Source organism: Apteryx mantelli, chromosome 17 (assembly GCF_036417845.1).
Source record: "Apteryx mantelli isolate bAptMan1 chromosome 17, bAptMan1.hap1, whole genome shotgun sequence".
Classification (NCBI taxonomy): Eukaryota; Metazoa; Chordata; class Aves; order Apterygiformes; family Apterygidae; genus Apteryx; species Apteryx mantelli.
Window position 1 is genome coordinate 16,912,916 of NC_089994.1, and position 12,880 is coordinate 16,925,795.

General features: G+C 40.5%; 1 protein-coding gene across 2 annotated transcripts in view; it reads left to right on the forward strand.

Annotated features, from left to right (window-relative positions):
- The window catches only part of MLXIP (MLX interacting protein), a 48,666-nt gene extending 37,545 nt beyond the window's left edge, over positions 1–11,121 (forward strand). Inside the window, exons 10-17 of one of the 2 annotated variants that reach the window (XM_067306848.1) lie at positions 1,052–1,173; positions 1,812–1,998; positions 2,704–2,828; positions 4,870–4,971; positions 6,832–6,959; positions 8,015–8,138; positions 8,470–8,599; positions 9,232–11,121. In XM_067306848.1, the coding sequence (XP_067162949.1) occupies positions 1,052–1,173; positions 1,812–1,998; positions 2,704–2,828; positions 4,870–4,971; positions 6,832–6,959; positions 8,015–8,138; positions 8,470–8,599; positions 9,232–9,353 (1,040 nt within the window). In that variant the 3' untranslated portion in view covers positions 9,354–11,121. The remainder of the gene's footprint in view (positions 1–1,051; positions 1,174–1,811; positions 1,999–2,703; positions 2,829–4,869; positions 4,972–6,831; positions 6,960–8,014; positions 8,139–8,469; positions 8,600–9,231) is intronic. The other variant, XR_010885882.1, reaches the window with a different exon arrangement.
- The last annotated feature ends 1,759 nt before the right edge of the window (positions 11,122–12,880 follow it).

Sequence of the window (12,880 nt, forward strand, 5' to 3'; positions counted from 1 at the left end):
GGCCATCTAAGCATGTGCCGATTGTTGCAGTTACCCAAATGTGGAAGTCAGAAATACCAAGTTTGTGCAGTAGAATTAGTGCACTGGTAAGAGTAGGCTCTTCCGCTCGTTAGAGATGTCATGAATACAGCTGGACAGTATAGCAGTGAACAGTGGAAGGGGGATGATTCCAGCTTTGCAGGTGGGAATGCTCAGACCAAGAATGAGCTGCCTGTCTCGGTGAGAGTGACCGTGCTTTCTGCCAGATGTACCCACAACAGGGCCTCCAAGAGTTGCGCAATCCATAGGACTTTCCAGTAAAGGAAGTACAAAAACTTTAGCTAATTCAAAACACAGTTGTTATTAGCCACAGATGACACAGACAAGGGAGAGGACATTAGGTATCGTGCACTGTCTCCCTGTTTTGCTATACGTATTCTTCAATATCCTCATGCTAAACTGCTGAGGTGTTGGTTGCCAGGGATTGAGCTATTCTGACTGTTTTCATACACCGTGACTTTACCAGTACAGAGGAGAGCTGAGGCTATGCTATGTGTCATGTAAAGCGGCTGTAAATCCAGACGGTGAGAGGAGCTAGTAGAGTGAGGTGGTAAGGGAGTGAAAATTTAATATGTGGACAAGGAAGCACAAAGTACGAATATGCATCCATCAAATGGTTTCTGTCAGGGGTCAGCAGAGCAAGGCTGAGATCCAAGCAGCATGGATGTGAGAGGAGAGGTGATGAAGATGATCCTCCTCCTGTCAAACCCAGCTATGATACAATGAAGACGTGTTGTACCTCCCTGATTTACTAGGCACCTCTGTAAATGTACCTTGAAACAGTGACAGTGATGCTAGAAGCCTCAGAAATAATTGGGGTGTTAGTCTTGTGTACTGCATTTATGGGCCTGAGATTCTCAAAAACCTAGTAGCACTCTGTGTTGCAGTGAAATAGTACCAAATAGGTACTATTAAACTATTTCTCTGTTCCATGCCAAGTTATTTCATACAAAATAATCTCCAGCTTTTTTTCCTGTCTCTTTAACTATTCTAACTTAATTGTGTTCTTCAGCTGCCTTTCAGGGACAGTCCAGAGCTGTGATTGTAACTCCAGCACCTTTAAAAAGAGAGGGGATTTTGACTCCAGCCATGTCTCAGTCTAATGTTGCAATTGCACCAGCTGGAATTGCCAGAGTAAGGAGAAGAAAAAAAATGTTTGTTTTAGGTCTGTTGCTTGCAAGTAGCTAGAGCTGTAATGTGCTCAGGAGAGTAACTGTCTCCTAAATCTCACCTGTTACCCAGCATATGTGTTTGTATAGTCAGCATTATGGTTTGCTTATTTTTATTTTCACTACTTTGTGTGCCTGGAAGCACTACCTAGTCTTCACAGCCTCTGTCTCATACAACAACATGATTATAAAGAGGCATGTGTACACAGTATTGTGAAAGGGGATGTTTTATACTTTTTTTTTAATCATCCAGAAGCTAGAAAGAACCTAGCATGCTCAACTTTCCAATTACAAGTTGGAAAGTGTGCCTTGAGTACATGAACCAATATATTTTTTTCCAATATGTTATGTAGAGGAAGATGGAAATAAGTTTTAGTATATTGTGCTGTTGCCGTGTTGTAATACTGCATTAAGTTATGAAGAGACGCTGGTCTCCTGCCAGAAGTCTGACTTCAGTGCCTGCCAATTTCTCACGTTAGCCCTTGTTTCATGTTATCAGATTGTTAATCATGTATTAATTTGCTACTTCTAGTGAAAAGCAAGGTAACAAATCTCTCTTTCTCTCTCTCCCTCTCTGTGTGTTTTTCCCTGTGCTGTTCCCAGGCTCCAGGGGTGACGGAGTTCCGCAGTAACATTCTGGTTGGTCCAGCGCAGCAAGCACCAAGTAACCAACAAACCCAGTCCACAGTCTCGCACCTCTTCTCTCCAAGTGTAGTCCAGGATGTGCTGGTGGAAGGAGAGCAAATCCCATCCCACAGTAGCAGTTCACAAGTTCCCTCGCCTACACCTAGTAAGTTAGAAAGCTCCGAGCGTTGTCTCCCCTGCACGTACAAGTGCATTTGCATTGGTTAGGTAAGAGGTAAATGGGCCTGTAAGATTTCAGCTGAACAGAGATCCCAGGATAATTTTTGAAGGAACAGCTTTTTAGGCCCTTTTACCCTGCAGCTTCATTTGCATCCAGTTGTTTCCAGTATTTGTTTTGAACTGCTGTTTAACAGTTGTTGTGATTTTGTGCTTTCTGTAAGTGACTCCTTTCTAAAAGGAAGCACCATCATTTTCACAAAGAAATAATCAAACCTCTTTGAAAGGCATCTGTGCAGAAAGTGCTGAATAGGTTTGTGGTTCAGTATCGTAACTATAATTTTTTGATCAGAGGATCTCAGATACAGTCCGCATTACAGTAGGTGGGTGCAAAGACTCCTTTGGTATGTGTGTTGATAGAGGAGTTTGAAGAGATGCATGCTGGTTTCTCTGGCAAATGGTTGTAAGCATTACTGTCAGGTCCCAGGCTTTTAGAGCCTCAAATGGGAGTCATGAAATGTCATGAAATATTAGGCTTTCCCAGCAATCTTGGCTAGCATCTAGCTGCTGTATCAATGAATATAATTTAGTTGTTGACTGTATTTTAGTTGTGTTCTGAATAGAAACTTCTCAGCAGTTACATTTGCTACAGAAAGTGCTTTTTTATGTGACTTGTCTTTTTTCCTTTATGAAGGCCGAGACTGTCAGAATTCAGGCCAAGCTTCCCCCTGCACTTCTGAGCAGAGCCCCAGTCCTCAGTCTCCCCAAAACAGCTGCTCAGGAAAACCTGCCACTGACCCTCAGATAGCTGCGTCTAAGGTGCGTTTCCTTTCCTTGGAGGTGTTTTTCTTGTTCGCCTTTGTAGCTCCTTTTTTTTTTTTTTTTTTTTTTCCCCCTCCCGATATCCGAGCGTGGACTGGAGAGTAAGTTGTGCTTCAGGATCAGTGGAATATTTGTTTCTAGGGCTTAGCTTGCACGGCATCTGTGCTGCTCTGTTCAATTTAAAATGTCAGACTTTATCACTCTGCTTTGTTCCTGGGGAACCAGAGGGGCCAGGCTTAACTGTGGCTCTGCAGGTCGTTATAGTCATGACAGCAGTTCCTGCTGCGGCTCACAGGAGTCTTATGACAGGTCTCAGTTTACCTGGTCAAAGGTTTCAGGCTTAGTTTTCTAAACATGGCTTTTAGCCATGGTTCTGTTGGAGCTCCTGTGGCTCTTTAGGCCTGCAGGACCCTGGCCATCCCTGGGGGGCAAGTTCTTGACCTGCTGAGTTTGTACATGTCTCCAGTGATGCTGTGCTGCTTCACAGAGGAATTCCTGTTTGGAGCACAGACTACTGGTTACATCTGGAAAACACTCTGGGAATTACTGGAATAAGATGGCAGCTGAAAGTGCTGGTTGTACTTCATATACAAACTGACCTTGTCAGAACATTTTCTTTGATGATATGAGAAACTTCTCCACAAAAAATAACAAATACAGGAAAATCGACTCTAACCCTTGCATCCCTTTTGTTGTGAAAGGAGCATTACTTAATCATTTTGCAAGTGACGCCCCCTTTTTGGCTTCTCTGTCTTTTTACACCCCATGAGTTGGTGTCAGCTTTGTTACTCCTGGGGCAGAGAGGTAAGTTTAAACATTTGCAGCCTGTGATTGCACCCAGTTCTATTTCTGTTGCAGAGGAGGATCAGAGTGCCACTTGCTGAGCGTGCTGCAAGATATTCATGGTAGCTTGCAGTTCTTTGCTTAGCGTAAATGCTCACGAGCAGTAATTGCAGCCCGTTCTTGCTGCTAGAGAGTAAGTTAACAAAGGAACAAATTCCTTTGAAAAAAACAAAGAAACCCTTTTTCATGATCCCCAGACGGGAATGAAGGCATGCTTTTGATGGGAAAGTAGCCACCAGATGGAGCAGTGTCCTTAAAAGTAAGGACACTGCAATCAGACAGGCTTTATAGCTGTTTCAGCTCACCTCTGTTGATAGGAATTGTATTGTATGTGTACTGTCAGTAACTCTTTCATAAGAAAGGAGAGAAACAGTGAGGTTTGCCTGTCTCCAGGTGTAGGTTCTTTGCTCCTTTGCAGATGGCATCATTCATTAGACTAAGCAGTTCCATTATTGCAGGGTAAAATTGGTTCTTCAGTGTGGCGAAACATGGAGGGCACTGGAAATCTCAATTCTGCTCTTGAACCTGCATTTGATTTGTTTTTGGGCAGCCACTTAACTGCTTTGTTGCATCCTTTTCCTTCATTATAAAATGGGGGGATGATGAGTTACTATTGGGAAGCCTAGCTCTGCAGAGAAACACATTCTCAAAGCGCAAACTCCTTATTTTCTTCCAAGGATTATGGTAGAAACAGCTTCTAAGTTTTTAATGCTGCAAATGAAAATGTAATTCCTGACAAAGGTTTTATCCTCAGTGTGGGTCACAGCTGCGGATGCTTTTTTTTTTTTTTTTTTTTTTTTGTCTGCAGTTGACACCAGCAGACATTCCATGTGTATTAGGAATAAATGATACAAACTATTAAACTTACTGGTCACAACAAGATTCTAACAAATTGCATGTCCCTAAATATAGAATTAGACTTCAGAAAAGTGAATTGTGTAACAGTCTTGAAAAAAGTAGGAATTTTTACTTTAAAAAGAAAACTTACAATGTTTGGAATTGAATTTAATAAACTGGACACTTTTTAATTTCTCAAATCATTGTTTACAAGTTTATAGCCCTTTTGCTTGGACTAGGAAGATTATGAATGCCATAATTCAACAAAATCACACTGTGAATTGCAATAGCTGAAATAATTATAGAAATAGAACAATAGAGGAAAACAACATAGATTGAGCTAATTTTATTTATGCAGAATCGAAGAATGAAGCAGATTGCAGCAGAACAGAAACGAAGGTTTAATATCAAGATTGGTTTCAGTACTTTGAACAGCTTGGTTTCGGCCAACTCCATGTTGGTAAGTAACTTGGCACCACTAACAGTTCAATATGGAATTTAAGAAACTATGAGTCATTCTGAAAAGAGTTGTTGATAAATGTAATCTCTCCGCTGTTGACTAAGAATGCCGGTCAGTGATTGAAGATACTTGAACTGAGGGACTTGGAAAGGGTAGGAGGAGAAAACCGTGGCTTCTTGTCAGAAGATTGTGAGAGCGCCCTTTTTCTCTTAGATAGTGTTCTTTCAATGCCTTTCAAACATTCCACAAGTCTTATCTGCTGAGATGCTGCAGCTTTAAAGCCACCAGGGAAAGAAGAAAACTGATATTTGCAATCCTTCTCCCGGAACCCCAGTAATGATGATTTTGTCATGTGTGCAGCATAAGATGACTTTGTATTTACTGTTATGTTGCTTTTCTTCTGACGTACTGGCGTTTTACACCCATTCAGGATGGGTTCTGGTCCCCATAGCTGGACTTAAAAAGGGTATGTCTAGCCAGTACTGTGAGCTTATTCTGCCTGCACCATGAGCCAGCCAGAAGCCAGGTAGATGCCATTGGTATGGATGTTGGGCCTGGCCTAATATGCCTTGATGTTGAGCCTGAGCTAGTACATCTTCCTATGAGAACAATCTGTTAGCTTAGGCTTTGTGCTGTGCTAACCGCAGCTATACTGCTTTTGGTCAGCTAGGAGCATGGCGGAGCAACGTCGTGCATCTGCAAATACTGTTGAAACATGTCAGTGCGTCGAAGGATGAAAAGTGTCCAGTGAGATTTCTGAAAGTTTCTACACAAATGAGATCTCTACTTCCTGATGGGAGTTAGGAGCCTGACCACTTCAGATGATTTTGAAAATACCACTAGGTCTCTTGACATCCAGTATCACCTGCCTTCAAGAATTTGGCTGTGTGTCCACAGACTTGGAAACGTTCTCAGGTTTTTCTCCTCTGTCGCTCATCTTCTATGCATACGTTTATAGAGGGGAAAAAAAATCCCAACTGGTTTCTCAATGTTGAATGGCTTTGTTTGAATCAAGAACGCATTCTGTCCTTGCTAGCTAACTTATCTCACTAAACTGAAAGCAAAATTGTTAAAACATAGGCTTGTCTGCATGACAGAGTTCTAAATGTCCTTTAAATACCAGAACTTTTTAAGCAGCATATCAATTGATTTCTTTACATCATTTTTATAGTTATATACATTTAGGCCGTAAGTTATCAGAATTTCACTTCCTATTTTGAATAACCTATTTGAAAAGTAGGCAGCTTTAAAAACTTGACTTTAATAAAATGTCTGATTATTTTGTTTTTCAAGTACAAATTTTTAATTCTTTCATCAAAACTGAAAGCAGTTTTTGAAAAAGATCTGTGACATTGTTTCTATTTCCTTTGGTGATAGCTAGATCATGTTACCTTCTGTTTGATAACTTCAGGCTTCCCAAACCAAGTAATCTAAATCATCAACTTGGAATGATGCTTCTAACAGCACAGTAAATGTATCAGCAAATGCAGCACATCCCTCAGTACCCCAAATAAAAATTTTAAATATTTTTAAGAGGACAAATAATTAAATATAACATTTTAATACTTCTTGAAATACTTCTTTCAAAAAAGAACAGAGTAGCAAAAATACAATTTGGGGTAGAAGAAAACTACTGCAACCACCTTTCTCTGCGCTAGTGTGCAAATGGGAGTCAGAGAAATGAGAATGTTATCTTAACTTAGTGTTTCTGTCTGTCTATCTATGTGCTTTGCCAGGGTGAAGGAAACTTAAGAAAAGGTGCTGAAGTGCTTTTCTGGTTGTTACAGCAGGTTAGGGGCAAACTCTTCATCTGTTTAGCTTTGTTCTAGAAAGTGAGCTCTATGTTTGTGTTTGGTCTAGATCAGCCATGCAATCACTCTCCAGAAAACAGTAGAATATATCGCTAAACTACAGCAGGAAAGAACACAGATGCAAGAGGAAACCAGGCGCCTTCGGGAAGAAATCGAGGAGCTAAACGCTACCATCATGTGAGATTTGGGGAGATTTCTGTAATGAAGCCGTGCAGGTGGAATGTTGCTTTGGCTAACAACAGGGGATGTTTGCCTCAGATGTCATGCCAAACAACAGATGGGTGTTGGAGACAAGTAGAGTTGCTACCAGCTTCCAGACAAAGAGCAAAGTTGTTGTGGGATGGGCACTGGTAGCAAACTGTGTGGATTTTCAGCAAGCTCCGACCATGAATGCACAACAGTGGCAGCATCAGCAAAGCTGCATCAGGTCAGTTAGAATAATTTGGAGACAGAGACAGTGACGATTGTTTTTAAAGCTAGGCCTACTGGGGATCAAACACTCCTACTCTTCATGATAGCTTTGCTGCAGCTTTCTTTCCAAATGCAACCTATTTTAACTGGAAGCAATATGGTTGAGTAGGTAGGAACCAGGTCTTGGAATTAAGGAGTCTTGCTGCTGCTGACTGAATGTAACCTTGATCAAGTCAGTTCACCTTTCTGGTGCCTCAGTTTCCTTCATGGGTTTATGCTATTTAGGCCTTATTGCAAAGCATGTTGAGATCCCCAGTGTTTTTTCTTCAATCCACAGAAGTGTTAGGCTTTATGTAATTAGGCTGACTAGTATATCAAAACCTTTTATTATTTTTTAAAGTATGATAACATCTGTTTGGTTTTATTTTAAACTGATCTCTTTCTTAAGAATCTTTGTAGCATTTTCTTCTGTAACATTGCTCAGGAGTAAGTCTGTAAATTTTTCCTTATCTCCTAATGTGCTTCTCTCTAAGTGGATGCTGAAAACTTTGTTTTATGTTAAACTTTGTTTTTAGTTTTGTTGCTTGTCATAAGAAGTGTGTGGTAGCTGGAGAAATCGCTTTGCTACATGAATATAGACAAAATTGATTGGAAAACAGTATGTATTCCTGGCCATAACAAATAAATACTGGGGGGATCTTTTAGTAGGAAGCTATCTCAGTCTGAGAAACTTGGGATGCATACTTTCCTCACGTTACATTTTAGTCTGGCAGGGAGTACGTCCTTTGTGGTGAGATGCTGACCTCAAGATGTCTTTTCAGTTCTTGTCAACAGCAGCTCCCTGCTACAGGGGTTCCCATAACACGGCAAAGATTTGATCACATGAGGAGTATGTTCGATGAGTACATCAGAAACAGGGCTCTCCAGAACTGGAAGTTTTGGATTGTATCCTTTTATATTAATCTGTTGAACATCACGTTTGGTATTGATATGTTTGGAGCCAAGAACTCTGGATTCTGATGCTGTGACTTTAAACTAAGTTGTTTAAGTAATGCATTTCCTCAGTTTTCACATCTATATGGGGTTGTGAACCCTTGCCTCTCTTAGTGCCCCAAACTTTAAAAAAATATTTTCCAAAATGTTGCAGTCCTTCCAGTAGCTGAAGTCCATGTAAAAGTCTGGGGTTTTTGTTTGTGGATCAAGCTATATTAGCCTTTCCCACAGAATGTTTTGAATTCTTCCTTTGTTCTCTCCCTTAACATTTGATAATTTGCAGTTCAGCATTATTATTAAGCCATTGTTTGAGTCCTTCAATGGGATGGTTTCCACAACAAGCTTTAAAGATCTGAATCAAACTGCAATGGCCTGGTTGGATCAACACTGTTCTCTTCCTGTTCTGAGGCCAAGTAAGTAGTGCTCTAACTAGCAGAAATTCCAGATCATAGTAAGTGAGACCATATATAATACTGCTTCTTGAAAGTCAGGGTAGGACAGAGAAAGCGCATGATGCTGAATACATTTCCATACATTTTCATTGTGTCAGTGGAAAGATAAGAAGCTCTCCTACTATGCACCTGGTTGCAAGCTTAACACTGAGGAGAAAAAACTTACTAAACTTCTGAATACAGATTGCAGAATTTAAACAGACTCAAGCTGCATTTAAATTTTTAATACTCCACGCTAGTCGGAGTAATGTTTAGCAGTGTGATTTGCTTCATTATAAAGGGAGAGGCTTCTCATATTTGTATTTATATTTACAGTTATTATTGCCAAGTGATACTCTCTTTAGTAGAAGAGATTGGTGTTGTGTTAAAGTGCAGTTAAACTCCTAGATCTCCATTTCTTGTTCTCTCAGCACAGTTCTTGCGCTTCCCTGTTTCTTGCTGTTGCTGTGTGTGCAGGTGTGCATGTTTTGCAGAAATATTCCCATACTTCTGCAGTACCTAACACCCTTGCTATACTTGTACACTCTTATGCATAGATTTGTTTGCAGTCAGATTAATGGTTTTTCGTAATACCTTTCTGACCTTTATTCTAGTGGCGCTGAACACCCTTCGGCATCTAAGTACCACCACCTCAATTCTGTCGGATCCATCGCGCCTGCCAGAGCAAGCCACTGAGGCCGTTAACAAGATGAACAAAACAGCTGGTGAAACCTAACAACCAAAGACAGTGAGTTGTGGAGAACCTGCCAGTCTCGGCAGCCTGGTGAGTCTCCTTTCAGCTGGTGCACTTTAGAAAGAATTCTCTCCATCATCCAAGACGTTGTCCAGGGCATCTGACTTTGCCTCGGAATATGTGGAAGTATGACGCAACGTTGTCATAACGTTTTGATTCCTCTTCAGTGCTGTGCTCTACTCCGTTAAGTGAGAACACCAAGCTCAGGTAAATTAAGCAGGTTTGAGTCCTGCAGGCAGCAATATATCTCCATCAATGCAGCATGCATCTATATGCAACAAACATCTTTCTATAAAGCAGCTTCAAGTAGTAATTTCTCTGAAGTGTAAATCTTGTACACCAAGGAATAGTCTCTTAAAGGGGAAATACACTTTTGATTTCATGAAACAAAATGTGCTTTTTATTTTGTTTTCAGGCGTTCAGTTCCATTTGTTTTACTTGAACAGTAAAAATTGTTAAACAGGATCATATTAAAAACCAAAGGAGAAGAAAAGTCCATCAGTGATGTCAACTCATGACAAAATACTAGAATTAAAATCTCAGGCTGTGTATTGTGTATTTTTATTTTAATGAGTGTATCATTGCATATGATCAGTTTCAAGGCAGGCTTTATTTCCTAGCAAATGAAGTAACTGATTTTTATTATTTTTCCTGATTTAGCCATTGCAAATGAGTAGCAGGCTGTGCAGTAGGTGCAAGAGAGCAGTTTTAGTTTCCATAGATTCTGCAATTATAATAGAAACGAGAAATTCATACCCAATTTATCTGTAAACTCTTTTCTTGCACTCTGCAGAGCTGAGCTGCCTTCCTCATAAAATGTGCTCATATAAAACACATCCATAGATAAATGTAGTAATGCTTCAGAGACAGGAATTGAGTTTGTATTGTTAGGAAATTGACTTTTATGTTTTCTCAGAAATTGCATCAAACCACATGGACTTTTAATCCATTCTTAATTTCTTTGTCTTTTTTGCATATCCTTTCTGCTTTCTATCTGAAAAACCTGGAGGACTTAGCCAAAGTTGTTTGTAGTAGCAAGGTTATTTTCAACATGGATTTTAAAACACATCTTGTTTAAAATCTGAAATACTGCATTACAGTTTTCTGTGACAATCTCCTCTGATATCACCCTTTGCTGCAGATGAGCTTAGTTTCATTACGGCAGTGGCAGTGTGTCCATCGTTAAACAGCACTGGGATATTCATTCAAGCCAATTGTTCGTGCTTTGGGCTGGAATGATCCTATGACCCTTGTAGTTCCTCTCCTTACTTGATCCTGATTCTTAGGAGCTATGCAAACCGTGGATAACACTGCCCTGGTACCTCCCATGAGTAGTTTTCTTCCAGTTTCAAAAGCAGGCTGTCTGGAGGTGATTAGCAGGTTGTCACAGTGCTAAAATGAGGAAGAGCCAAAACATACGGACGTTGCACATTCTGAAATGGGGTCAGTAGGTTCCCTTGCTGGGATGTAGGTTTTTTCTGCATTCTTCCAATGCAGCAAATTCTTCCCAGTCCAATTCTTCCCATTCATCCCCACTTGGTGGACTAACCTTTTAAAAAGCAACAATAGGTTTGGAGGGTGTGGGGGAAGGATTTTTCTTTCTTCCTTGTTCTGAGATTATGCAGATAATGGTTTTCATTGCAGCCTTCACTTGTGTGTGAGCAGGGCCCGTAGCAAGAAGAAAGCGTGAAGGGTTAGTCCCCGGGAACTGCTGCTTCCTGCGCAGAGGGACTGTGAGTTGGGGGGCTGAAGGGGGCTGCTGGGGGTGGAAGGAACCTAAGGGGAGACAAACAAAATGGCACGACCTGAGCACCAACATGCCTTTCTGCAGCTGTACAGAAAAACGAGGAGATGCTCTGCTCTGGCCCTTTCACCAAATCTCACAAATCATTTGGAGTTTGTGCCACATATGAAAACCTGTGTCCCTCTGACACAACCAGCAAAAATACAGGCCTCAGCTAAGCAATGGTTTGTTGAGATAGTGTATAAAGATTGTCATAATAATTAAACAGTGAGTGGCTTTTCTAGGGGGATCCATATCCAGATGTTTCATACATAATATTTTGGTAAAATGAGCAATATTCTTTGGGATGCATCTGAATAAAAGGTGTTGAATAAATATAAGGGTTTTTTTCTTTTTCCCTTTTTTTGTTATCAGTGCTTTAATTCTCCCATTTTTATCGCTGATCTTGAACTTGATTCTAGTAAAGCCTTTTAACACTGATTAGCTGGGCAGTGTCCCTCAAATTCTTCTTTACTGGGCTATCTCTCTGAGATGCATAGATATCTACATGCATATTTGCATGTTAAAAATATGTATCTGGTTTTATAGAAAGAAATCAGTAGGCAAATTATCCAGAAACAGATCCACCTGTGGTTTTGCTGTACATCTAAGATGAACACATTCTGTAATGCCTGCTCTGCAGTGCAGCCTCCTGCTTGTCATGTAGGAATTGTGCCTGGTTCTTACCGTATTCTTAACCCTGTGTCACTGTGTTGCAGCTGAGGTTGCCCTAGCATCTATGAAATGAGATCAAAATGTTTTCTCACAGCAAAGTGCACTACAGGCATGCTTCAAAGCCCAGGGAAGTCTGCTGACTTCTAAGCTTAGATCCCAGCATCTCAGATCTCACTGACTGCATTGGAAGCTGAAAGAGACCTTAAAGGAACAGGAAGGGGTAGTATGATAGAGCTGCTTAAAATTTTGCTCGTTAACAGTTTTGATCTGGATGTGGATGGAAAAATCATTGTGCTCATTTCACAATGGGCTAGTTACAATTGGAGGGAAAGTGCTTACTTTAATAACTTGTGGTGGAGAAACGAGCTCATGGCACATCTTTACTACATGAAGATTTGCAGCCTTTTAGGAAAAAAACTAAATCAAAGATTGCTTACTTAGGCAAGAAGGGAAGAAAGTGTAGGAGGGGGAGGGAAGGTAAAGTGCAAAGATACTTTCCACGTAGGGCATTTCCCAGAAATGATCTGGCTTCTCTTTGAAGCAGTGATTCAGTGTGTTTTTGCCACCCTTTTGCAAATCAGAATTCTCTTCTCTCCCCAGCCAACCTTATGTGATTTCACTTCAATAGGAAACACAGGAGAAGAAGGTATACTACGTCTCACCTCTGCACTGGGTATTGCTATTGGTGTGAAAAGAAATTGGCCACATATGTATGAATTCCTGTCTTGATTTATGCTTTGTTGTATATTTGAACTCCTTATTCCTCACCCATTGAGGAGTTTAATATATTTCTTTTAAAAAATACTTCATACCACTTCTGCCCTAATTTAAGCCTCTGTCTCACCAAAGTAAACTTATGCAAACAAAACACTCTGTGCCTCTAGTCTAGAGAGAATTTCAGGTGCCGCACATCTATCTGTAGTGGATTGGTGCTGGACTTTTAAAGAAACCCCATATAATTGAACAGAAGTCATATTCAGTCAAATCCAATTCACTTGGCTCAATAAAGGAGTGGCTGGATTAAATATTATGACCTGTGATACACACAAGG